The 25047-nt window shown below is 36.4% G+C and overlaps 1 protein-coding gene across 4 annotated transcripts in view; it reads left to right on the top strand.

Moving 5' to 3' along the window:
- Positions 1-25047, top strand: part of CEP135 (centrosomal protein 135kDa) — a 70029-nt gene that overhangs the window by 8630 nt on the left and 36352 nt on the right. For 3 of the 4 annotated variants that reach the window (XM_015560089.1, XM_006757795.2, XM_015560088.1), the window contains 9 exons: positions 874-1015; positions 4212-4296; positions 7841-7969; positions 9543-9758; positions 12742-12807; positions 16134-16272; positions 17142-17365; positions 21330-21482; positions 22970-23122. In XM_015560089.1, the coding sequence (XP_015415575.1) occupies positions 874-1015; positions 4212-4296; positions 7841-7969; positions 9543-9758; positions 12742-12807; positions 16134-16272; positions 17142-17365; positions 21330-21482; positions 22970-23122 (1307 nt within the window). Of the gene's footprint in view, positions 1-873; positions 1016-4194; positions 4297-7840; positions 7970-9542; positions 9759-12741; positions 12808-16133; positions 16273-17141; positions 17366-21329; positions 21483-22969; positions 23123-25047 lie in introns of those variants that run through there. The other variant, XM_015560090.1, reaches the window with a different exon arrangement.

Below are 25047 nucleotides of genomic sequence, written 5' to 3'. Positions count from 1 at the left end.
GGGGGACCTCGGCTCAGCCACAAGCCAGGCTGATGGCTGCGAGCACAGTGGCGATGGCAGGAGCCTCTAAGGATATCTGACTGATGGCTAAGCCATCAGTTGGACCTCCCCGAGGGCTCCCAGGCTGCCAGAGGGATGTCTGGCTGCCAGCTTAGGCCCAATCCTCCGGGGAACAGGCCTAAGCCAGCAGGTGGACATCCCCTGAGGGGTTCCAGACTGTGAAAGGGCACAGGCCGGGCTCAGGGGAATCCCCACCCCCGAGTGCACAAATTTTTGTGCACTGGGCCTCTAGTATTTAATCATAAAAAGAAATTACTTCTGCTATTTTTAAAGATAAGTAGTAAAACATTCCCTACTAATTCAGGTTACAGCATGATTTTTTATCACAGTTGACATTCCATTATATACTAATTTTACTACTTAAAATTTTGGTTTTCTGCTCTTTTGGCATTGCTTAATAAGCATGTGTATTAAGGCAGTTCTCACTGTCTTAAACTCCATGTTTGACAGGTTTCTGTTGGTGGTAACTTCTTGAGCTCACAGTAATAAATGCCACAAGACACACTTAAGTTTTAATCTTGCCAATATCTGGTCCCCATTTACTGGAGGAATAGATTAAATCTGGTCACACATGCCAAGCGTGCAGAATATAAAACTTGTTTTATAACCATATCTGTTGAGGTTGTCAGGAAGGCATCATTTAAAGATCAGGGTGGGTATTTATATATGGGGGAGAAAATATTTTATCCATATATATGATGTGGTAGAGACATACTGTATAACAAAAAGGCCAACCTTCTGGAATATTTAATTCTAAGACAGTGGTTTGTTTGTTTTCAATTTTTTTTTGAAATATACATTTGTTTTCTTTAGGTGGCAAGAAAAGAAGTATTGCTTTTAGACGCCAGCGAATGCAAATTGACCAACCAGTCCCTCCCTCTGAAGTCAGTTCCTACCCAGTTCCTCAGCCAGATGACCCTTACATTGCAGACCTCCTACAAGTGGCTGATAACAGGTGCATTAAATAATTTCTTATTGGCTTTAGTTAATTGACCACTTAACTGTAAATTTTTTGACAGTGGGGCTTTTGTCTCATTAACTATTGTATCTCCAGTGCCTAGCTCAGAGCTTTGCACAAGCACTCAGTAAATACTTTCTGAATGTATTCTGAATATAGAATTTTTTTATTTGTTTTGTACCTTTGATTTCAGATAGATCATATGCCTGCTGTTTCTGTCCATATTTGGTTTAAAACTGTTTAGTGCCATTTAGAATCTATTTCAGTAGAGTTGCTTTGACATTTGGTTTCATCAACCAAAGTAAAGTTACTTCAGATTTATGTCAAATGCTGATGGACATGGACAGATTTGTAATTGGCTTTGAAATTCTTGCTTCATGATTCTTTAGTTCTATATGTTTGCATTTGCTTAAATTGGAATTAGTTGTACATTTCGTTTTAACTAAGCTTTCTAGGAAAGGCACGATATAAGTGTTCTAAGGATGTAAAAATGAGTAAGAAGGGTGTTGCTGCTTTTGAGAAGCTCACAATCTGGCAATGAAGATGAGACAAGAGAAATACACAAAATGCCATTAAGAAAATTATGGGGCCTGGCCGGTGTGGCTCAGTGATTGAGCATTGACCTACAAACCAGGAGGTCACACACATGCCTGGGTTGTGGGCTCAGTCCCCAGTGGGGGCATGCAGGAGGTAGCCAATTGATGATTCTCTCTCATCCTTAATGTGTCTCTTTCTCTCCTCTCTCATCCTTCTCTCTGGAAGCAATAAAAACTTTTTTTTTTTTTTTTAAGAAAATTATGAGCGCTTCAAAGGAGCAAGAGAGCACTAGTTGACACATTTTTGTGGTTAAGAATAGTATTTCCTCAGAAAGTTTCTAGATGAAATTATTGAGAATGGTACGTATGTAGCTGGTTTTTGAAGGTAAAGTTTTAGACGAGTATACTCGTCTACGACTGAAATAAGAACATTTTGTGAAAACGTGTATACACGTTTCTGCCGGGGAAGGGGTTAAAATATGGAATAAACCAATAGAAACAGTGCAGATAACTTTTCTTTATTTTTTATTATTTTAGCCTTATCCAAGGATATGTTTATTGATTTTAAAGAGGAACGAAGGGAGAAAGACAGAAACATATCAATATGAGAGAGAAACAACAATTGGTTGCCTCCCATATGTGCCCTAGCCAGGGATTGACCTGCAACCTAGGTATATGCCCTGACCGGGAATCGAACCCACAACCTTATGGTGTATGGGATGCACTCCAATCAATTGACACCTAGCCAGGGCTAGTGCTGATTACTTTTAATTTCGTGGATTATGCAGAGAATATGGGACAGTTTTTCCATTTTATTAATATCAATATAACAACCTAGAAGGGTAACTGTGGTTAAGGTACTCAATTAGGATCTCTTAGCTCAGTTATTTTCACACAATGTTATGTACCTGTATTTATACAGTTATCTGACCTTAATTGTGAAATATTTTGTGTGTTTAGTTAGAGTTATAATCTAGGGCTTCTTAAACAATGTTAGTATTATTTAAGGAGGGTTTCTGACTTTACCTTTCTCTTTATCATTTTTCTTTTCTATTAAACCATCATAGGTGGCATTAGTCTCTTGATTATCTTGTTTTAATTTGCACATGCAAATTGTGTTTGCATTCAGTCATTTGTGCATTTTTTGAGTGCAGTTGCATATGTACTCTTCTCCTAAGCCTAGATGAGTAGAAAATGTGGTTCCAGTAATAGCAGGGATGAGTTGTGTCCAGCCTTACTCACTCCACCCCATGGATACTCTTTCTTAAAGCAGACCTGGTTTCAGGATTTATCTTTCCAGTAGGAGTGTAGTTGTGTCATTTATATATTAACTAGAGGCCCGGTGCATGAAATTCATGCATGGGGTGGAGGGGGAGGCATCCCTCAGCCCGGCTTGCGCCCTCTCACAGTCCGGGAGCCCCACAATCGATCACCCCAAAGAGGTAGGCCCTGCCCATCCAGTTGGGGCTCTGCGATGAATCACCCCCACAGAAGTAGGCCCTGCCCACCCGCTGCAGCCTGCCCATCGGTGGCGTGGGCCTCCCTCTTTGGGGTGATCATGGAGCCCCCCAGTTGATTGCCCCACCGGCTGGAGGCCTGGGCCTCCCTCTGCGGGGCGATCATGGGGCAATGATGGGGCCCCCTAACCAATCACATTGCACCACCTTGGCTGGCCTGGTGCCAATGGGTGTCATAGTGTGGTCATCCGGAAGGTTGTGCCGCTATTCAGATGGTCATTCTGCTATTTGGTCATTCGGTCGATTTGCATATTACACTTTTATTATTATAGATGCTTGGAAAGGCTGGATGTAGTACAAATACATTTGGGCAATTGTATAATTCAGGTGATTTGGACAAATGTTGATTCTGTTAGAATTAATAGGTTCCAGAAAAGAGTGGCTTTTTTATTTTTTTGCTGTAATGACTTAGGAAATTGTAATATACAGTGGGGCTTTGACTTACGAGTTTAATTTGTTCCTTGACGGAGCTCGTAACTCAAATTACTGGTATGTCAAATCAACAGTGAATGAGTGAGACACATGATGCTGGGCTGAAGTTGTGTTGTTCACTGTGACGTTCGCTGCGCCAACTAGTGGTGGGGTATCTGAAGCTGGCTCGTAACTTGAATTTTAGCTCGCAACTCAAAGGAAAAAATCGGCCGAGAGACGGTTCGTATCTCGAAAAACTCGTTAGTCGGGACACTCGTAAGTCAAGGCCCCACTGTATATCAATATTTTCCTTCTCTCCAGGATTATAAGGTAGTTTATTTGAAAATACAGGATCAGTTAGGATCTGAAAACCTGTTTAAGGCCCTTATTTCACTTAGTATTATGAGTTTTGGACTTTACCCTCAATTTCCTGAACCTAAGGATTAGCAGCAGCATCTCAAAGAGTTGTCCTAAGGATCAAAATGCAATAGTAGGTCTTTTATTGCATAATGTATCTGAATTTCAAATTATTTACCACTCAGTTCTTTATCATTCTTACAAAATTAACTCTGAAAGATGATATATTCCATTTATGCATAACACAACACTTCATAATTCATTGAGAAACAAAAAGTAGAGAGTTAATAAAAGACTGTGCCTAGTTTCATTTCTTGTTATTTTGTATTTCTTTACAAAAGTATATTGGCATTAGTTATGAATGTGTTTCAGAATTCAAGAACTTCAACAAGAAGTCCATAAGTTACAAGAAAAATTAGCAATGATGGAAAGTGGACTGAGAGATTACAACAAGCAGGTAAGATTTTTATTTATTTATATGGTAGCGATTGAGAGCATATACTTTTATTATAAATATATTTGGGTTGTATTTGATATTACTGATAATTGAGTTTTTATACGGTTTTTATATTTTTCATCAATTTGTTAAGAGCTAGAGTGGGTTAGATGGTTTTAGAGCAGTTCTACTCCATTTCACTTCATTATGCATTTAGTTGAATAGTAGTTTTTTGTTTTGTTATTTTGTTTTTCTTTTAGGTGAATCATCAACTTCCCCAAATGTAATTTTATGACCATGTTACTATTTTCATCTCAGGAGATAGTTTTTTAAAGTATGCTATGCTTTTTAATGATCTTTTAATTTGTTTTTTTACTCTAAACATGCAGATTTTGTCATTTTGAACATGTCTCTTTGAAAGTTATTCTTCTATTACCATATATTTTGTGTGTTTTTTCTACAAGTAATAGTATCTCATAAAACAGTTTTTTGAAGAAGTGGGGGAGTTATTATGGAGTTAGATCATGACCATACAACTTTTGTTCTTTCATACTTCCTGTTGGTGTCTTGACTAAATTCTGATTTAGGTAATTACAGATTTTCTTCCTTAATATGCTTACTGAAGTTTAAATTGGGTAACACTTTTTTAATTTTCGGCATTTTTTTGGAGTGTTGTGACCTGTACATGCAAATATAGATTTAACTTGTGTTGTTATAACTCTTAACTTTCATAAAGTACTTTGAAGAGTATGTGGATTTAAATGGAGTTTAAAGAAAAGGAATTATAGTAATGTCAGACAAAAAACTTACTTTACGGGAGATGTTGAAAATATCAAATATGTGCATGAGTTGAATATTATTGATATTTTTCAACCTATAATCACATTTTCATTATGTTTTTTCAAAGTACGTTATGAACATAAACCCACTAGTCTTCACCATCTCTGTGTGGTAGCTGAGGTATTTGGAGAAAATAGCCTAACCATACTGATGGAAACCACCAGTTTATTGTGGTTATCAATCTTAGCTTGCCTTACTATTATTATTTTTTTTGCTTGAGTTTTGTTTTTCTTAGTATATATTCTAAATTTTGCTGTTCTCTCAAACTCTTTCCACAACCTATAATCCTCCTCACTATATCACCGTGTTTCAACTTCCTATATCTACTAGTAACTTCAAAATTAGCAGCATTCATACTCAGGCTCTCAAGACTTCATGCACATAGAATAATGTTCTTCCAGTTTAAGGGTTAGTCTATCTCCCTGTTTTTGGTCCCATTTCCTCTCCTATCCTTAAGACCTTGCATTAACTGATTATTTTTTTTTATCAAACACTTATATGACCACTTTATAATTATTAATTTTTTAAGCGTCTTAATAGTCATATGAGCCCTAACCAGTTTGGCTCAGTGGATAGAGCATCGGCCTGCAGACTGAAGGGTGCCAAGTTCAATTCTGGTCAAGGGCATTTACCTTGGTTGCGGGCACAGTAGGGGGTGTTCAGGAGGCAGCTGATCGATGTTTCTCTCTCATCGATGTTTCTAACTCTCTATCCCTCTCCCTTCCTCTCTGTAAAAATAGTCATATGAGAAGGTGCTATGATAGTCATCACTACCATCCCTTGAAAAAAATCTTTTAACTACTCTCCATCTTGCTAATGCCTTATTCTTCTCCCTCATGCAAACTTCTCTAAAGCATCTTACTCTTCTGTGTCCACTTCTTCACTTCCTGCTCACTCTTTAACCTGTTGCAGTCTGGCTTCTGCCCCCCCATCGCATAAATTGGTCTGCTTAATGACACCAGTGACATTGCTAGATCCAAAGGACACTTTTAGTCTTTATTTCCTTGACCCACTCTGTAGTATTTGCATTATTGATAATTTCTTGTTGAAACTCTTCTATGACTTCATTTTGTTTTTTAACGTCTTAAATAATTTTTCTTTGCTTTTTTCCTCTGCCCATTCCCTGAAATATTACTGTTTTCCAGGATTCTGTCTTTGACCCCTTCTCCTGTCCCTGTATGTTTTCTCAGATGGTCTCATGTTGATTTAAAATATTGTCTGTATGTTGATGACACTCCCAAATTCTTTCAGGCTTGAACCTCTCTTCTGAGCTCCAGACCCATATACCCAACTTAACACTGGGCATTGCCAGTTGGATAAGACTCTTCATACTCACATGCCTGGTCTGAACTTATCATTTGCCTCAAATCTCTTTTTCCTCCTATGCTTCCTACTTTGGTTGGTAGCCTCACCATCTGCCCAAGTCAACATTATGTAGTCTTTCTAGATCATGTTCTGTTCCATTCACATACCACTCATCAAGTTTTATCAGTTCTCCTGCCTAAGTACTCCTTAAACTTATTTGTTCCAATATACCCTATTCCACTTTTTTATTTTAGACCTTAATCATCTCTCATCCATTCTTATAGTAGGTTTCTCTGCCTCTGGCTTTATTGCTTTATTTTTATCAAATTCAACCTTTAGTCCAGAGTAATTTTTCTCCTTGGCTAAGTATTCAATATTTATCATAATTAGTTCCTGCCTAATTCTTTGGACTCATCTCCAATCATTAGTTTTCTTGTACATTACAGTCCAGTCACACTGAGCCATTTCTACTCCCTCCAACGTACTATGTTGTTTTATGCTTCTGTGTCACTGACTGGAACATACACTCCTCCTCTTCATAGCATCATTTATTATTACCATTGAGCATATTTATTTCATAAGACCTGCTCTAATTTCTATAGGCATATGTATATCATGAAGAATAAATAAATTTATTCCCTTAACTACTTTGGAGCAATATATCTATTTCCTTTATTCTACCATTAAACAACCAATTCCACAGCAATTAACTGGTTCACTTGCTAGTGTTCCTTGTAAAGCTGTGTTCCTGAAAGTCAGGGACCATGTTTTATTTATCTTTTTATTCCTAGAACTGTGCTCAAAAATGGGTGAATTGAATGCTTAGTTTTTAATTTTTTTTTAAACCAATGCTTGAAAGTGTGTGGGTTTTTCCAGATTCTTGCATGTAAGCGTGAATTCATAATTAATAGTAATCTTTTTATTATAAATTTGTTTTCTAAATGATAGATAATTAATTAAATTCACACAAGGTTCCTATCCTTTTTGATACTGAGTTTCAGTAGCAATTCATTTTTATTTGTGTTTTATATTCATTTGTTTATTCTACATTATTCCACCAGGCACTGAAGTAGTTCAGACTGAGTTTCACTGCTCAACAATTTCCTTTTATATAAACACTGCATAATTTTAGAGAAGAATAAACACCAAAAACTCAATTAGGAAGAATTTAATCAATAGAAATATTACGAAAGCTATGTTGACTATTCTTATGTTGACATTATCTGTGTTTTTTATTTTTGCTCTACATATATGTATTTCATATCTCATAAAGTGTGGGTACATATATGAATGTTATTCTCTTTTACACACTGTTCAACGTAAGAAAAATGGAAATATAGCCAAATAAATGTTTCTTTGGTGTTAATTATTTTGGTTCAAAACAAGATTTTTAAAAATGATGTCATGACTTTGTCTTCAGATTGAATTAAGAGAAAGAGAGATAGAACGACTGTCCAATGCTTTGGACGGTGGCTGCTCCTCTGATGTCCTCTCTCTGGAGACTAAAAATAAAACCAATGAAAAGATTATTGCTCATTTAAATATCCAGGTAATGACTTTTATCATTATTTTACTGAGTGTATAAATTCCTAACTGTTTATAATGGTCCACAGGTTTGTAGAAGTGACAGTATTGTTCACTGAAGTATTATTTACAGTGGGAAATTTTTGATAGAGCCAGAGTATTCAGATAAAGGGGGAAGCTATTGAAAAATCATATTTGTAAAGAATATTTAATGAGGCAGGAATATATATACACCATAATGTTAAGTATTTAAAAGAAGAGAATAAACTGTAGATATAATGTGATCTTTAATTTGCTTTTAAAAACTGTGTATATGAACTCAGAGAGGGAAAACACTGGAAGAAAAGAAACTGAAATATACTGTTTATTTTTGTGTAATGGGATAGTGTTCCTTATGATACTCTTTATTTAAAAAAATTTTATGACTATATATTTCTTTTGTGATGTAGAAAAGAGGATTAAAAAATAAGTACCAAGATTAAACTTGGGTTTTTAACTACCTATCTAATGGATTCACTGTCATGCATTAGACCTGAAAGTGAAAGAACAAGTCCATAAAGCATGACTCTTGACCTTTAGAAATTTAGACATATCAGTGCTGCCTGGGATGAACTAGAATAGAGTAAGGCACCGATATCAGCAGTAGCTCTTGAGTAATGCTGTTCAGTACACATATTTTTTATGAGCCATGTATGTAACGTAAAATTTTCTAGTAGCCAGATTAAAAAGAAACAGGTGAAATTGATTTTAAAAATGTGTCTAAATGATTCTAAAATATTTTTTTCAATCTCCAATTCATATTGTAAAATATATTGAGGTATTGTACATTCTCTTTATTTTTTTGTACTGTCTTTGAAGTCTTGTGTGTATTTTACATTCATAGCACATCTCAGTTTGGACTAGCCACATTGAAAGTGCCCAGTAGCCACATGTGGATGCTGGTGGCCATTACATTGGATAGCACAGTCTAGAGCAGGGGTGGGCAAACTTTTTGACTCGAGGGCCACAATGGGTTCTTAAACTGGACCAGAGGGCTGGAACAAAAGCATGGATGGAGTGTTTGTGTGAACGAATATAAATTCAAAGTAAACATCATTACATAAAAGGGTACGGTCTTTTTTTTTTTAGTTTTATTCATTTCAAATGGGCCGGATCTGGCCCGCGGGCCGTAGTTTGCCCACGGCTGGTCTAGAGTAATATTATCATCTTAGTTATATTCTCCTCATAGTTTTAGAACTAGATGTTGGAAAAATGGTCACACAAATTTTTTACTTCTCCTTCCATGCTTGAAATTCTAAAGCCAATGACTGTATATGCCCACAACCAAGGTACATGACCTTGACCGGAATCAAACCTGGGACCCTTGAGTCCGCAGGCCGACACTCTATCCACTGAGCCAAACCAGTCAGGGCTATATATATTTTTATTAAGCCACACATTATCAGTTTTGCAATTCAAGATAAAATGTTTGTAAAATAGTTGTGGTTTTAAGTTTTGTATTTTAAAAATACAGTATTTTTTGAAATATAATTTTGAAAGTTTAGTGTTTAGGATAATTTTTCATTTCATATTTTTTACAAATTACAAATTCAATGTAGGTTGACTTTCTTCAGCAAGCTAATAAAGACCTGGAGAAGCATATACAAGACCTTATGGAAACCAAGGAGACAGTGACTACTGAAGTTGTTAATTTAAGTAACAAAAATGAAAAACTTTGCCAAGAATTAACTGAAATAGACCAGTTAGCACAGCAGTTGGAAAGACATAAAGAAGAAGTGCTCGAGACTGCAGATAAAGAACTTGGGGAAGCAAAGGTATGTCTACGCTGTGGGAGTGTTTTTTAATTCTCCCAGAACAGTGGTCGGCAAACTCATTAGTCAGCAGAGCCAAATATCAACAGTACAACGAATGAAATTTCTTTTGAGAGCCAAATTTTTTAAACTTAAAATTCAACTTTAAATTCACCGTTTTCGTCTTCTGTTTTTCTTTGCTGCTTCTTTGTAGCCATCTCAAACAGGGCACCTAAAAAATGTTTCATTTTATAATAAAAAAGCCACCAACACAAAAGAATTACAATTCTTAAATTGATGACAAAAATACCTGTAGGATTTGCAGCTGGTTGGAAAAATACAGGTGACTTTATGCTTCGAGTAGGTACTTTTGTCACCCGTGCGCGATTTGCGGAAGCGACTAGCACTAACTACTGCACATGAGACTACTGACTGGCTCACTCAACTCATGCATGAATCGCGCGCGCCTCCCCCGCGCTGCGTATCCTGCTGCCCGCCTGTGTGCGTCTCTGGTCACCCGACCTACTGACACCCTCCATTTCTAACGCCACTTCCTCAAAATAGACTCGCCCAGGCCGAAAACCTACTTCTGCGCATGGGCCACGAAGTTTCAATCGCACTGTACGTGCGCGCCCACATGTGGTATTTTGTGGAAGAGCCACACTCAAGGGGCCAAAGAGCCACATGTGGCTCACGAGCCGCAGTTTGCCGACCACTGTCCTAGAATATATGAGCTTATGCCCTTTTGATACCTGATTCAGTTCTTTTGATTGGTTTGTTTTGTAATTCATGTTTTTCTAAACTGTTGTTTATACTCTCTCAAAGCTTGCACTTGTTCTAGTTGTTTGTGTTTTGAAGCACACCTGTATCTAAGATAGTTCTTTAGACTCTGTCCTATTTTTCTTCAAGATTTCCATCTGTCCTTTTATCTCTGCATTGTGAGTGAACACCAGAAGTTTGTCATCTTTGTCATTTTGTGCTCATAAAACCTTTAAAGGTTTTTAAAAAAACAACACTATTTTTGTTCTTGCACATTTTTAAGTTGGTAGGTAATATTTTTCATCTTTAAATTTAAATAGACGCAAAGGATGTAATTTCATCTGTTGTAAATATTGATCTCTTAAAATAAAACTGTCACGTCATTCTTTTAAAGTCGCTGGTAGAATCCAAATAAACCTTTCTTGAAATCCTTGCAGGATTTTATCCTGTGCTTGAATATCTTTTTATGATCACTCCTTCAAATGTCTCTGCAATAAAAAAAATAGATAATGGACCTGATTGGTTTGGCTCAGTGGATAGAGCGTTGGCCTGGGGAATGAAAGGTCCCGGTTTCAATTCCGGTCAAGGGCATGTACCTTGGTTGCAGGCACATCCCCAGTAGGAGGTGTGCAGGAGGCAGCTGATCGATGTTTCTCTCTCATCAGTGTTTCTGACTCTCTGTCCCTCTCCCCTTCTCTCTGTAAAAAATCAATAAAGTATATTTATTAAAAAAAGATTATTTAAAAAAAATACATAATGTGAAATACTTTATTTTTTAAAATGTCCTGTAACTATACAGTTAACATTTTCCTCTGAATAGTGTTATCATTACACTTACTAGTAACCAGTGGATCAGTGTGACAAATTTTGATAATACTTATTAAATATTAAGTAAAACTACTAAAATTTTATTGGAAAGACATCTCTTAATAATATATAATGGGAGAAAATAGTGCCTAAGGTTTTGGCCAGCCCCAACTTTTCAGATTATCTTTTTGTCTAGTGCTTCAAAAGTTTTCTTATCTTGAGAAAGTGGGACATTAGATGTCTGCCTTTATTTTGAAAAAGTGGGAGATACTCACTTGTAAGAGTGAAAGTTGGGAAGGAGAACTCACATGACCTAGATCACAAGCAGGTTCTCGGGTAAATAAAATTTAAGAAGGACTGTACGCAGAGAACAAGAATCCAGATATTGATTCCTTAAAACCATTTGGCATATGACAGTTTTACATAATATTTGGAAGTCTTCATGTTATCTCAGTAATGGATATAAAGCTAGTTTGAAGACCATCACTACTGTACATTGCTGAATTAAGTTTATACAGTGTCACCTCCACTAATTAATGGAATAGAAGGACACTGCCTCAACGTAAAAAAGGCCTTATATGAAAAGCCCACAGTTAACCTTACACCCAGTGGTGAAAGAACGAAAGCTTTTTCTCTAAGATCAGAAACAAGGTAAGCATGCCCATTCTTACCACTTCTGTGCAACATAGTACTGGAAATCCTAGCCAGAGCACTTAGGCAAGAAAAAGAAATAAAAGGCATTACATGGGAAAGAAAGATGTAAAATTATGTTTCCAGATGACATAATCATCTATGTCAAAAACCCTAATGATTTCACACACACAAACAAAAATCACAGAACTAATAAGCAAATCTAGCAAAGTTGCAGGGAACAAAAGCAGCACACAAAAATCAGGTAAGTTTCGATACACGGATAATTAAAATCCAAAAAGGAAATGAATAATCTCATTTACAATGGCATAAAAAAGAATAAAATACTTAGGAATAAACTTAACCAACGAAGTGAAAGACATGTACACTAAAAACTATAAAATATTGCTGAGAGGAATTAAAGAAAACAGTTGCAGTTCCAGGTTGGTAGTAGCAGGTGGGGAGAAAGCAAATAGGATAGGAAAATCCGGAAATGAGAATCCCATAAGATGAATTCTAAAAACTACGGTTCAAGGAAAGTCCTACAAGTGTATAGGCGAAAAAAGATTTTCAAGTGACTCTCTTGTTTCAGCTGTTACAAATAGGTTCCTCTATTCAAGATGCCAAGAAATTAAAGAGATGCCTCAACTATGCCTCCTCTTCATTGAAACTGAGGCTGAGGGCTAAAGCCTCAGATTAGACTGATGAGAGGGAGCATGAACTACTTGGAAAATGGCCTTATTTGTAATGTGACCTAGTGCTAAGTATTCTTGATTTTTAAGTATTTACCTAATAGGCTTTTTATTCCTAGGAAGAGATTAAAAGAAATATTTCTGAAATGCGGAATCTTGAAGAAACAATGGCAAAACTTCAACTGGTAAGTACTTTAATATTTAATTGTCAGAATTTTTGGTAAGAACATTTTTATGCTTATTTTACATATATTTTAACTTAGATATAATTTACAAATTTAATATTCACTCTTTTAAGTGTATGATTTAGTGGTTTTAGTATAGTCACTAAGTAATGCAGACATCACTACTGTCTAATAATAGGGCATTTTCCTCTATTCAGCCCCTGAAACTAATCATCTACTTTTCTGTTTCTTTAGATTTGCCTATCCTGGGCAGTTTATATAAATGGAACCATATACTAGTCATATGTGGCCTTTTGTGCCTGGCTTCTTTTATTTAGCACAATGTTTTCAAGTTCATGCTTGTAGCACGTATCTGGTGCTTCCTTTTTATGGCTGAGTAATATTCCATTTGTATGGATACGTTTAGTTTGATTTATATTTTATAATTCCTTAATTTAGTAGACAGTAGTTGGCAAGTTAAATTCAAATAGTGAAATCTGTTAGGAATTTTATATTCTTTTAAATGTTTCATGACTTGTCACTTTTATAAATACTAAAACTAGAAATTGATAATTACTTGATAACATTGTTGACTTTTTTTAAATTGTTATTGTTGAGAGTATTACAGATGGCCTGCAACCGAGGTACATACCCATTGACCGGACTCGAACCCAGGACCCTTCAGTCTGCAGGCTGATGCTTTATCCACAGAGCCAAACCCAGGCAGGGCTGCATATAAGTTCTTTGGTTAATCTTTTCCTGCACCCCATATTTCCATGCCTCTGGTTCTGTTTTATTCATCAGTTTATTTTGTTCGTTAGATTCTTTGTTGGTTTATTTTGATTTTTAGATTCAGTTGTTGATAGATATGTATTTATTGTCATTTCATTGTTCATCTTTTACTTATTTTTCTTCTTCCTCTTCTTCAAGAATACCCTTTGACATTTCATATAATACTGGTTTGGTGGTGATGAACTCCTTTAGGTTTTTCTTGTCTGTGAAACTCTATCTGACCTTCAGTTCCAAATGAGAGCTTTGCTGGGTAGAGTAATCTTGGTTGTAGGTCCTTGTTATTCATCACTTTGAATATTTCTTGCCTGCAAAATTTTTGTTGAGAAATTAGCTGAAAGTCATATGGGTATTGTTGACTTTTATTAAAAGCATTCAGTCCTCTTTTAATAGTTTTCCTAGCCATACTATTTGTTCTGGTAGTCTTCAAATCAGAATAATAGTAATCATTTCAGCATAAGTCTAGACATAGAATATTATCCTATACTAGGGGACCGGTGCATGAAATTCATGCAGGAGGGGAGGGGGGTCTCAGCCCGGCCTGCACCCTCGCAATCCAGGACCCCTTGGGGGTTGTCCGACTCCCGGTCGATTGCCCCTAACTACTCTGCCTGCCTGCCTGATTGCTCCCTAACCACTCGCCTGCCTGCCTGATCACCCCTAACTGCTCTCCTGCCTGCCTGATTGCCCCTAACTGCTAGCTTGCCTGCCTGATCGCCCCTAACCACTCTGCCTGCCTGCATGATGCCCCTAACTGCTCGCCTGCCTGCCTGATTGCCCCTAAGCACTCTGCCTGCCTGATCACCCCTAACCACTCGCCAGCCTGCCTGATGCCCCTAACTGCTTGCCTGCTTGCCTGATCGCCCCTACCCACTCTGCCTGCCTGCCTGGTCGCCTCTAACCACTCTGCCTGATTGCCCCTAACTGCTCGCCTGTCTGTCTGATCACCCCTAACCACCTCTGCCTCAGCCCCCTTCGCCATGGCTTCATTCAGAAAGACATCCAGAAGGTCGTTCACCTGTCTAGTCTAATTAGCATATTATGCTTTTATTATTATAGTCTCAAACTGACAAATCTTGCTAACAGGCAGAAATTCTAGGTGATCATTCAAAAGGTTATTGAGGATTTTGTTAATATGGATGAGTATCTATTGGAAACAATGACTAATACTAATTTCTAGATTTTCTTGTTATGTAAACTCTTTATATAATCTAATGCAGCAGTCGCCATCCTTTCAGACCTCATGGACCACCGGTTGGTGATCGCTGGTCTAGTGTGCATTGTTCTGGTGGCATAAGACAAATTTAAAAATGAAGCCATTGTGACACACTGGCACGTAGTAGGTGCTCAAATATTTGTGATTTTTATATGCTCACTATGGACAGCATATCACAATGGCTTCCTTTTCATTCAACTGTAGGATTTCAATTCAGTTCAATATTGAATAATTTAATTAACTAAACCTGTTAATTGTTGTCCACTCTTCAGTCTCCAGAGATACTGTAAATTTCTCCCATGAGCTCAATAAACAGAAAGTAGACAAACATCTATATGTTTGATGATGTCTTTACATCGTAAAACTCAATGTAAGCTCCATGATGACAGGTACTTTTGCTGTTTGCTGCTGTTTGTATGAGCCCTATAAACAGTTGAATGTGATTCAAAGTGTTTGTCTCAGAACTATGCCCATGTTTTGCCAGTGTTGGCTGACAGTAAGATGTTGCTATAATTACTTTCTAACTTGTCTTATCTTTTCAATTAGTGCCATATTTTATGTATTTTTAAAATAAATGTTAATATCTATAGCTAACATTTATTAAGCAATTGCCATGTGCTGGACACTGTGTAGAGTGCTTCACACCAATAGATCTGTTCTCACCAGTTAATCCGCAGTGTCTGTTACTGGTCCTATCCCCATTTTGCAGGTGAGGCTGAGAGAATAAGCAAGCTAATTACAGACACCTATGGTAGTCTTAGAACTCTGTCTTTCTCCTGCCCTCCTTTAAAAAAAATTAAATTTTATTGCACAGTACATATTTATTTTTTAAGATATGGGACCGTTTACTAAACAAATGAAAAAAAAAGTAAATCTAATTCTATATACTCAGAAAAGAGCACTGTTAACATTTGGGTTTTATGTTGTTTTTAGCCACAATTGGTAATTACTAGTAACTTTAGTTGAAACCATATATTTGACTAAGAGTGTTTATGTATGTATGTATGTATGTATGTGAGTTGCTCTTAAATAAACGTGCTTTTAAATATACATATATATTTTTTAGTCCTTGCCTGGTGGCTAAGCTAGTTGGAGCATTGTCCCCTATATCCAAAGGTTGTGGGTTCAATCCCTGGTTGGTGAGGGTGGGTATGGAAGGCAACAGATTGATGTTTCTCTCTCACATCGATGTTTCTCTTTCTTTCTTTCTCTTTCTCTTTTCCTTCCTCTCTAAAATAGATAAATAAAAACATTCTCAGGTGAGGATCAAAAAAATATATTTAAGTGCTATAATATTTTCTAAAGTTGTTTGAAATCTTAATTATAGTATTAAAATTTGCAGGAATTAAACTTATGCCAGAAAGAAAAAGAGAGACTGAGTGATGAGCTTCTTATAAGATCAGACTTGGAGACTGTTGTTCATCAGCTTGAACAAGAAAAGCAAAGACTTAGCAAAAAAATTGAAAGTTTTGGAGATACAGGTAAAATATAAAATGTTGGTAACTTAAAAAGTGATTGTGATTTCCTCTTGATGTATTATTTTTCTTAGAAGATGATCTTTCATTTATTCAATAGATAATTTTAAAGAGTGCTTGCTGTACAACAGAATCCATGCTAGACACTGTTGATGCAGTAGAATATCTCTCTCCCTCAAGGACCTTGCAGAATTCTTTTTATTTTTACTAGTTTTAATACAGGAAACCCTGCTTGAATAGTTTCCAATAGAATTCTATTCTTCTTCGAGGCAGAACTGAAATAGAATTAATTAAGACTAAGGGGAAGATTATTCTAAAAGTGAAAAATTAAAGAACAGAATCTTTGTAAGGAAATGCACTTGTATCTCCTGAAAGTAGACACACACACACACACACACACACACACACACATTTGAAATAGGCACACACACACACACACACACACACACACTTGAAATAGGCTACCTTTCTGCCAGGTACCATTCCTAAACGAGGTTTTTTAAGGAACGTCTAAGAATTCATATATTCATTTGTTCATTCATTAGACAAATGTTTATGAGCCTGCTGTGTGCCAGGTTCTATTTTGGGTACTGGCATATATGATGGTAAACAAGATACACAAGGTCCCTGCTGTTGTGGAGTCTTTGTTCTAGTTAGTGAGACAGACTAGTATTTGTTTCTCTAACTAATAGCACCTAAATAATGAGGTTAATTTCTCTTCTTTCCTCTTAGTATATACTTATTTGATACCTAGCAGTTATATACAAAACAGTTAATAATTTTTAATAGCTTGCATTTCAAACATTATTGATATAATTTATTTGACTAATTACATATTTTAAATGCAACTTTTAATATTTATGTTCATTTTTCAGAAAGAGAACTTACTTTGGAAGTTGAGAGGATGAGGCTAGAGCATGGAATAAAACGTCGAGACAAGTCACCTTCTCGTTTAGATACATTTCTGAAAGGTATAGAAGAAGAACGAGATTTTTATAAGAAAGAGCTAGAAAGACTCCAGCATATAATACAGAGAAGATCTTGCTCTATAAATTATTCTGCACATGAAAAAGCTTCAACATTTAAAATGCTAGAAAAGGTAATATCTCTTTATCAGAGTAATTGATAAAGCAAGAGAGTATCTTTTTGAACAAACTTCTGGTTTATTACTGTATTAAATATAACATTATTATTAAATGTTAAATGTCATTCATACTTTTTAAAAGTTTTAATTTTGGTTTTTGTTTTCTTCCATTATCTATACTATAGAAACACTGCATTAATTAGGAAAGCTACTTAAAAACAAAGCGTGATATACTGATTCCTGGAAAAAATGGAAAGACTGAATAGCTCATTACGTATATGGGACAAGTGTAAGGGCATCTGGGCTTCCAGAAACTGGAACCAGGAACCCATGCCACTGGACATTTCTTCTCTTTCTAACCTTTCAGTACCAGCTGCATTTTCTCTCTGAGCCAAGTGGCTTTGTCCACATGGCAGGCAACGTGGCTTCATGCCATTCCCTGCCTTGGACTAGTCAGAAAGGTGAATCACACTGTACAGACCAGGCATCTTCCATGTAAATCACACAACAGGAGAAGGTAGTAAGCCCAAGTGGATGCCAGGCAGATCATCCTATTAATACTACAACGACATTTATAAGATGGTAGTCTAAAGATGTATATTAGGTAAAGCTAATCATGATTTATGAGAGGTCAAAACCACAGTGTCTATTTTAGATCTTAATTATTTTCAATGTTTTATGAGTATCATTGTTTTTTGAGTATGTGAATTCTTTAGATTTCTCTTTATTTTTTAAGCTTTGGAGCTGTAGGAGTCCCAGAGGCTTGTGTTACCCTAAAATTACTACACTCTAGATAAATTAGGAAAAGTTAGGAGTAAAGTCATTCAAACTCAAAACATTTGATTTCAGACTTGGCTGAATTGGCCAGTTCCATCATCTTTTTCCTAAAGATCCTGTCAATTGTCAAATGGTTTTGAGTTATTTTCTGATTAGGCTTCAGCTTTTGACCTCATTGGCTAATGATTGTATTTGATTTACAGGTGTTAGTATACCCACTATTTTATGTTATCTATTATAAGCAGAATGAATTAGGGGAAAAATACAATTTAAATCATTGAGTCATTTTTAAATCCCCATTTGTACATAAAGCTCATGAAAAATAAACTACTGAATTGACCACCTTCATTATGTTTGAGAATCTTCCACAAAAATGGTTGATTTACTTAATCAAGTATTTATTAAATAGAACTGAGTAGATAATGATCTCAAAGCTTTTAACCTAAATATTCAATTCAGTCGCGTGATTCACAACTGAAAGACATGAGAGATTTTGGTCCGATACTGGTAAAATCAGGTGAGACTTTTTTCTCCTTCAACTTATTTACTGTCTTGAAATATTTTAGTGTTACCTGACATGGATAAATAATTTACTTTCCAAAGTTTAGAAGTTGAGATGTTCAGAGCATTTTAGATTCGCAGTAATAAATTGAAGGCCTGGTAAGGAAGTGGGTATGTACACTGTTGAAACGGGTGGAGTGTCAGACAGTTGTGAGTGCTGGGAACTGGAGAGTGCAGCCCCACTCTCTAGTTCCCAAGACTCACAACTGTGAGTTTTCAATTCCTGCTTTATAGGGAAATTTAGGCACTGTTTCTCTGGATTACAGTAACTCAAAAAAAAAAATACTGACATTTTTAAAATCAGTGATCTTGTCAACAGTACCCTTGTTGATTATCTGTTGTCTGTATACAGGGGGGACACTGTCCCCTTTCACCATGGTTTCAACTGCGAGTTTGAGTATAGTGTAGTGGCAAGTGCTTTGAAGTTAGAGGCCTGATAAAAGTTCTAACTCCAAAAAATGGCTTTATGAACTTGGACAAGTTGCCTGACTTCATGGAACTCCGGTTTTGTCATTTGCAAAGTTAGGACAGTAACGAAAATCTCTTGTGAAGATTATATGAGGTAATTTGCATAAGGGTCTAGCATAAAATATAGTTCCTAATAAATGTTTCATTTCCTCACCATTTGGTGGTTCAAAGCAAATCGGGTATAGGTCAAAAGTCATGTTCAGTTCAACAGATATATACTGAGGCTCTAGAGATACAAGGTAAAGACATAGTTGTTTTCCTCATAACCTTGAGCACTGTGCACGTGTGTGTGTGTGTGTGTGTGTGTGTGTGTGTGTTGAAAATAATGGAGTGATAAAAGGGAGTTATTAACAAATATATGTTAACACAAAAATAAATGTGTGTTGATGAAGAAAATACAGGAAAGACTCAGAAGGCTGTGAGAGTATATAGAGGAGATCTAAATTAGATTGGAGAATTTGGAAGGACTCCTTAGGGAAAGTGACATTTAAGCTGAGACCTGGACAATAATGAAAATACACTGTCAAACCTTTTTTCACTGAGTGCTTCTTTTCTGAAATCTGCAGACTACCTCCTTTCTGTGAGATATTGTTATTTAGGTTACAGATTTTCTTTTATAGTTATTTAAGCTTTGAGTCCTCAAATCCTAATCTGCTTTTGTCCTGTAAGACATTTTATCCTTTAAGGTGTCCAGATAGCTAACCTGATCCATTATGTTTTGATTTTGCTTTTTTAACTGAGAGGATAACTCATTTCTGAGTTGCAGGTGAGGGGCACCTCACAGATATCTACTATTTACCAACTCACATTGTACATGGTATGTGCACAGTAGATACTCAGTAACATAGATCAGGATGCTTTTCAGTGTATCCAATTATCAGATTATCCCTATTTAGGGCTTCTGAATGTAGTCCCAAGTCTGTTTACTATCTTTGTTTTCCATGATTTCTGTAAAGATAGTGGATCTTTTGAATTGTACTGGAATAATGGGTATAATCTTATTTTAAATGTTGGAAGTAGTTGCTTAATGTACATATACTACCTGGTAGAAATATTTATATTTATATGATTGTAAAGATAGACCTCACATTGGTTTAAAGCTGGGACAGTTGGGAGTTAGTGTGTCTGAGACATTGATCTTAGATTGTCAGAAAACACTGAGGAATGTTCTAGCCCAGCCGTGGGCAAACTACGGCTCGCAGGCCGGATGCGGCCCGTTTGAAATGAATAAAACTAAAAAAAAAAAAGACCGTACCCTTTTATGTAATGATGTTTACTTTGAATTTATATTAGTTCACACAAACACTCCATCCATGCTTTTGTTCTGGCCCTCCGGTCCAGTTGAAGAACCCATGGTGGCCCTCGAGTCAAAAAGTTTGCCTACCCCTGTTCTAGCCTATGATAATTTCTTGCACTGGGTGAGCAGGCACACAGTGCCTCCTGGTCCTTGCCCTGGAGAGGGTTATAAACTAGTGGTCTCTCACAATTAGCATGTACCACAGTCACCTGGAAGTCTTGATAAGCCAGTTACTGGGCCTTGTGTCCTGCGTTTCTGATTAAGTAGGTCTGGGTTGGGCCCCAAAACTTGCATGTCTAACAAGTTCCTAGATGTTGCTGATACTTCTGGTTTGAGGATTATACTTTAGTTACCACCACTATAAATAACTTCAGGAGAATGACAGTTGAAGCATTGGATAAGATCTGATCAAATAGTATTGGCAACTGGGTCTCTTCCTGGGAACTTGAAGGCCGTGAAATTTGCCCAAATACTGCGAGCACTCCCATCTCCTATCATTAAAGATTAAAAATCATGTTCCTTAATTACAGTAAAGGAATTTGTGTTTTTTTAAAAAATATAATTTATTGATTTTTTAAGAGAGGAAGGGAGAGAGAGAGCTAGAAACGTCGATGAGAGAGAAACATCGATCAGCTGCCTCCCGCACATCTCCTACTGGGGATGTGCCCGCAACCCAGGCACATGCCCCCGACCGGAATCGAACCTGGGACCCTTCAGTCCGCAGGCCGACGCTCTATCCACTGAGCCAAACCGGTTTCGGCGAATTTGTGGTTTTTTTGTCTGTTAGCATCTTTCAGTCAATGTTAACACCAGCATCCTTGTGACAATCTGATAATTATAACAAATGATAACTCCTGTTTTTAATTTATGTTTCAGGGTGATTACAATTCTGAAATTCATCTGATCACAAGAGAAAGAGATGAACTTCAACATATGCTGGAAAGATTTGAGAAACATATGGAGGATATACAGGCCAATGTTAAATTATTGACAGCAGAAAGAGATAAACTAAGTGTTTTATATCATGAAGTAAGGGCTTTTTATAATTAAACCAACAGAGTACACAGAACTAGTTAACTATAGTGGAACCACCAGTATATGTCCTTTAAATTATTATAATATATAGACCTTGTGGTTTTTAAAAAAAATATATTTTATTGATTTTTTTACAGAGGGATAGAGAGTTAGAAACATCGATGAGAGAGAAACATCGATCAGCTGCCTCCTGCACACCCCCACTGGGTATATGCCCGCAACCCAGGTACATGCCCTTGACTGGAATCGAACCTGGGACCCTTGAGTCCGCAGGCCAATGCTCTATCCACTGAGCCAAACCGGTTAGGGCTGTGGTATTTCTTCATAATTAGAATTGTAAGTAGTAGTTTCTACTGTGTTCCTGTTCCCAAAGCAAAGATTTCTATTATTTTTTCATATTTAGTCTTCCTCTTTTCTAGCCTATCTGTCAGGTCAGTTAGAGATAATCTACTTCTAGACTGACTCTGAGTCAAGTTAACCCTTTGCGGTCGTTTGTCTACTCTCAGCCACCAAAGCTTTTTTACCGTTCCGGTCGTATGTCTGCTCTCAGCCACCACAGCAAGGAACCGTACGAATCTTAACTCTATTCATTCATGTATCAGTTCATAATTTCTCTGAAAGCTCTTCAGTGTCTAAGCGACCTTGTCACGAACCAGAAGTGTACTGCGAATCTGAAAGAAACGATGAAGAGTTTTATTGTGGCACCTTGAATACTGACTCTGACGTAGAAAGTGATAACGTTTGTAGTGATTCTACTAGTAGTGACGTAGTTCCAAAAAAGAATTAATAAATCTTGTTTATCCTTCATAATCTTGCATGTTATGTATCACTGCTCTTTCAATGGAAATTAATTCCGACCAGTACGACACCCATGTCCAAATTTAATACGATCGCAAAGGGTTAATCCTTGGGATGCAGACATGTTGGGATATGTTTGTCAAACAGTGGATAGCAGCCATTATTGGGACTAATTAGATATTAAGGACTTAGGCCCTAATGAGAAAACTTTAGGGAAGAGGGAATCAATACAGCTTGGCCTAGTTACAAAGCTCAATTGTCAGAGGCCAAAGTGAGTCTGAGCAGGGATGGTATTACCTAAATTTATTCCCATATCAGTCTCCCAAGAAATCCTGCTCTTCAAGATGGGGAGGACATGCAGGTTAAAAGGTCAATTTGTAAAGTTGTTTTGCCTTTTGGAACTTTTTAGGATTCTGCAATACAAATTGATCCATTGGCTTAGATTCAGCTTTCTTGGGTCTGCTTAATTAATTACTAGTTATCCATCTGCTAACTGGTTTCTAAAATTTTGTGGCTGGCACTTCCCTCCATCTCCTTGTCTTCTTCTTATTTCTTTAATCATTTTACTCATTTTCTGGGGATTTGGAAAGAGAGCAAAGGTAGCATGTGTTTAGCTTGCCTTTTTTAAAAAAACTGGGAGCATATCCAGAGTGTTTTTTATTTATATCTTTTAATTCTTTAAGGCTCAGGAAGAATTATCTTCACTAAGACAAGAATCCACCCAAAGCACAGTCTCCCATAATGTTGTTAGCCTGATGGAAAAGGAAAAAGAAGTTGCAATATCTGATTTAAGAAGGGTTATAGCAGAAAAGGAAGCTTTAAAAGACAAGTTAAAAGTAAGTAATAAGATTGACTTATTTTTGAAAGGCAATTTATTGAGAAAAGGGGGGGGGTCTTTATATGTTTTTCTGTGAAGTGACTATTTAGAATGTACAACCAGGTCAGGGAATGTACAACTAAATCCAAACAATGTTTTTGTATGGCCTTTGAACTAAGAATGGTGTTTACATTTTTAAATCATTGGAAAGCTACCAAAAGAAGAAAATTTTATGACACCTGAAATATTTGAAATTCAAATTTCATTATTGGTAAATGTTGTTAGAATACGATGCTCATTAATTTGCATGTTCTATGTGGCGTCTTTTTTGCTGCAATTGCAGAATTTAGTAGTTACAGCAGAAACTATGTTTCTCGCTAATAAGGCTGAAAATACTTATCTGGTTCTTTATAGAAGATAATTAATTTCTGATTTCAATAGGTAGTTCCTTACATGGAGGAATATTATCTTCTTTTTGTAAAACAGTTTTATTGAGATAGTCACATACCATACAATTCACCCATTTCAGGTGGTTATTAGTGTATTCACACATTTGTTCAACCATCACATCAATCAGTTTTAGAGCATTTTCATTATCTCAAAAGAAACCCTGTACCCATTATTAGCTGCTCTCCATTTCCCCCATCCTCCTCAGTCCAAGGCAACCACTAATCTACTTTTTGTCTCAAACAGATTTGCCTACTCTGGGCATTTCATATAAATTGAATCATTCAGTATGCAGTATTTATGTCTGGCATCTCTCATTTAGCATAATGTTTTCAAGATACATTCATGTTGTAGTATGTATCTCAATACTTTATCCTTTTTTATTCCATCATATAGATGGACAACATTTTGTTTTATCAATTCTGTGGTTTTTGACTATAAAGAATAATGGTGCCATGAATATTCCTGTACAACTTTTTGTGTGGATGTATGTTTTCACTTTTCTTGGGTATATACCTAGGTTCATTTAATGACTACATTTAACCATATTAACAATTGCCAGGATGTTTTCTAAAGCAGCTGTACCATTTATATTCCCGTTGGCAGTGTATACACATCCTCACCAACGCTGTTACTGTCTGTCTTTTTTTATTATTGTCATGCTGGTGGGTAGTATTATCTATTGTAGTTTTGTTTTGCATTTTCCTGATGGATAATGATGTTGATCATCTTTCCATGTACTTACTTGGCCATTTGTATATCCTTTTTTGGAGAAATGTCAGTTTAGATCATCCTTTGCCCTTTTTTAGATTGGGTTATTTGTCTCATCATTATTAAGTTGTAAGAGTACTTATATATTATCAATAAAATCCCCTTTATCAGACATGATTTGCAAATACTTTCACCCATTCTGTGTGTTATCTTTTAATGTTCTTATTAGTATCGATTGAAGCACAAAAATTTGTAATTTTGAGGAAGTCCAATTTATTTTTTGTTGTTGTTTATGTTTTTTGATGTCATATCTAGGGGCAGTCTTTTATAACTCCTTTTATAATCTCAGAAAAATACATTAATATATATAAAGCAAGTACTCAGCACATAATATGAACCTCAGTATTAACTGTTAATGTTACTATTATGGAGTTCATAGTTTACTTCCAAAAAAATGTTACTGAATTAATGTTTAGAAATTAGCAGCTACAATTAAAATTAAGAACATTTAAGCATTATTAGGGTAGTCTCTTTGTCAGAAAATTTCAGTTAAACTTTTACCCTGAAAGAGTACCTTCAATTTGCATCTTTTGGAATACTGCCTTCCCAAAGTAATCCTCCTATCTAATAAAAGAGAAACATGGTAATTGGTGTACGACCGCTACCCTTCCCATTGGCTAATCAGGGCGATATGCAAATTACCTGCCAGCCAAGATGGCGGCCGGCAGCCAGGCAGCTTGAAACTAACATGAGGCTTGCTTGCTTCAGTGACGGAGGAAACCAACG

The sequence above is a fragment of the Myotis davidii genome, unplaced genomic scaffold, assembly GCF_000327345.1.
Source record: "Myotis davidii unplaced genomic scaffold, ASM32734v1 scaffold173, whole genome shotgun sequence".
In the NCBI taxonomy this organism is placed as follows: domain Eukaryota; kingdom Metazoa; phylum Chordata; class Mammalia; order Chiroptera; family Vespertilionidae; genus Myotis; species Myotis davidii.
This window is presented reverse-complemented; position numbering and strand designations above follow the sequence as displayed.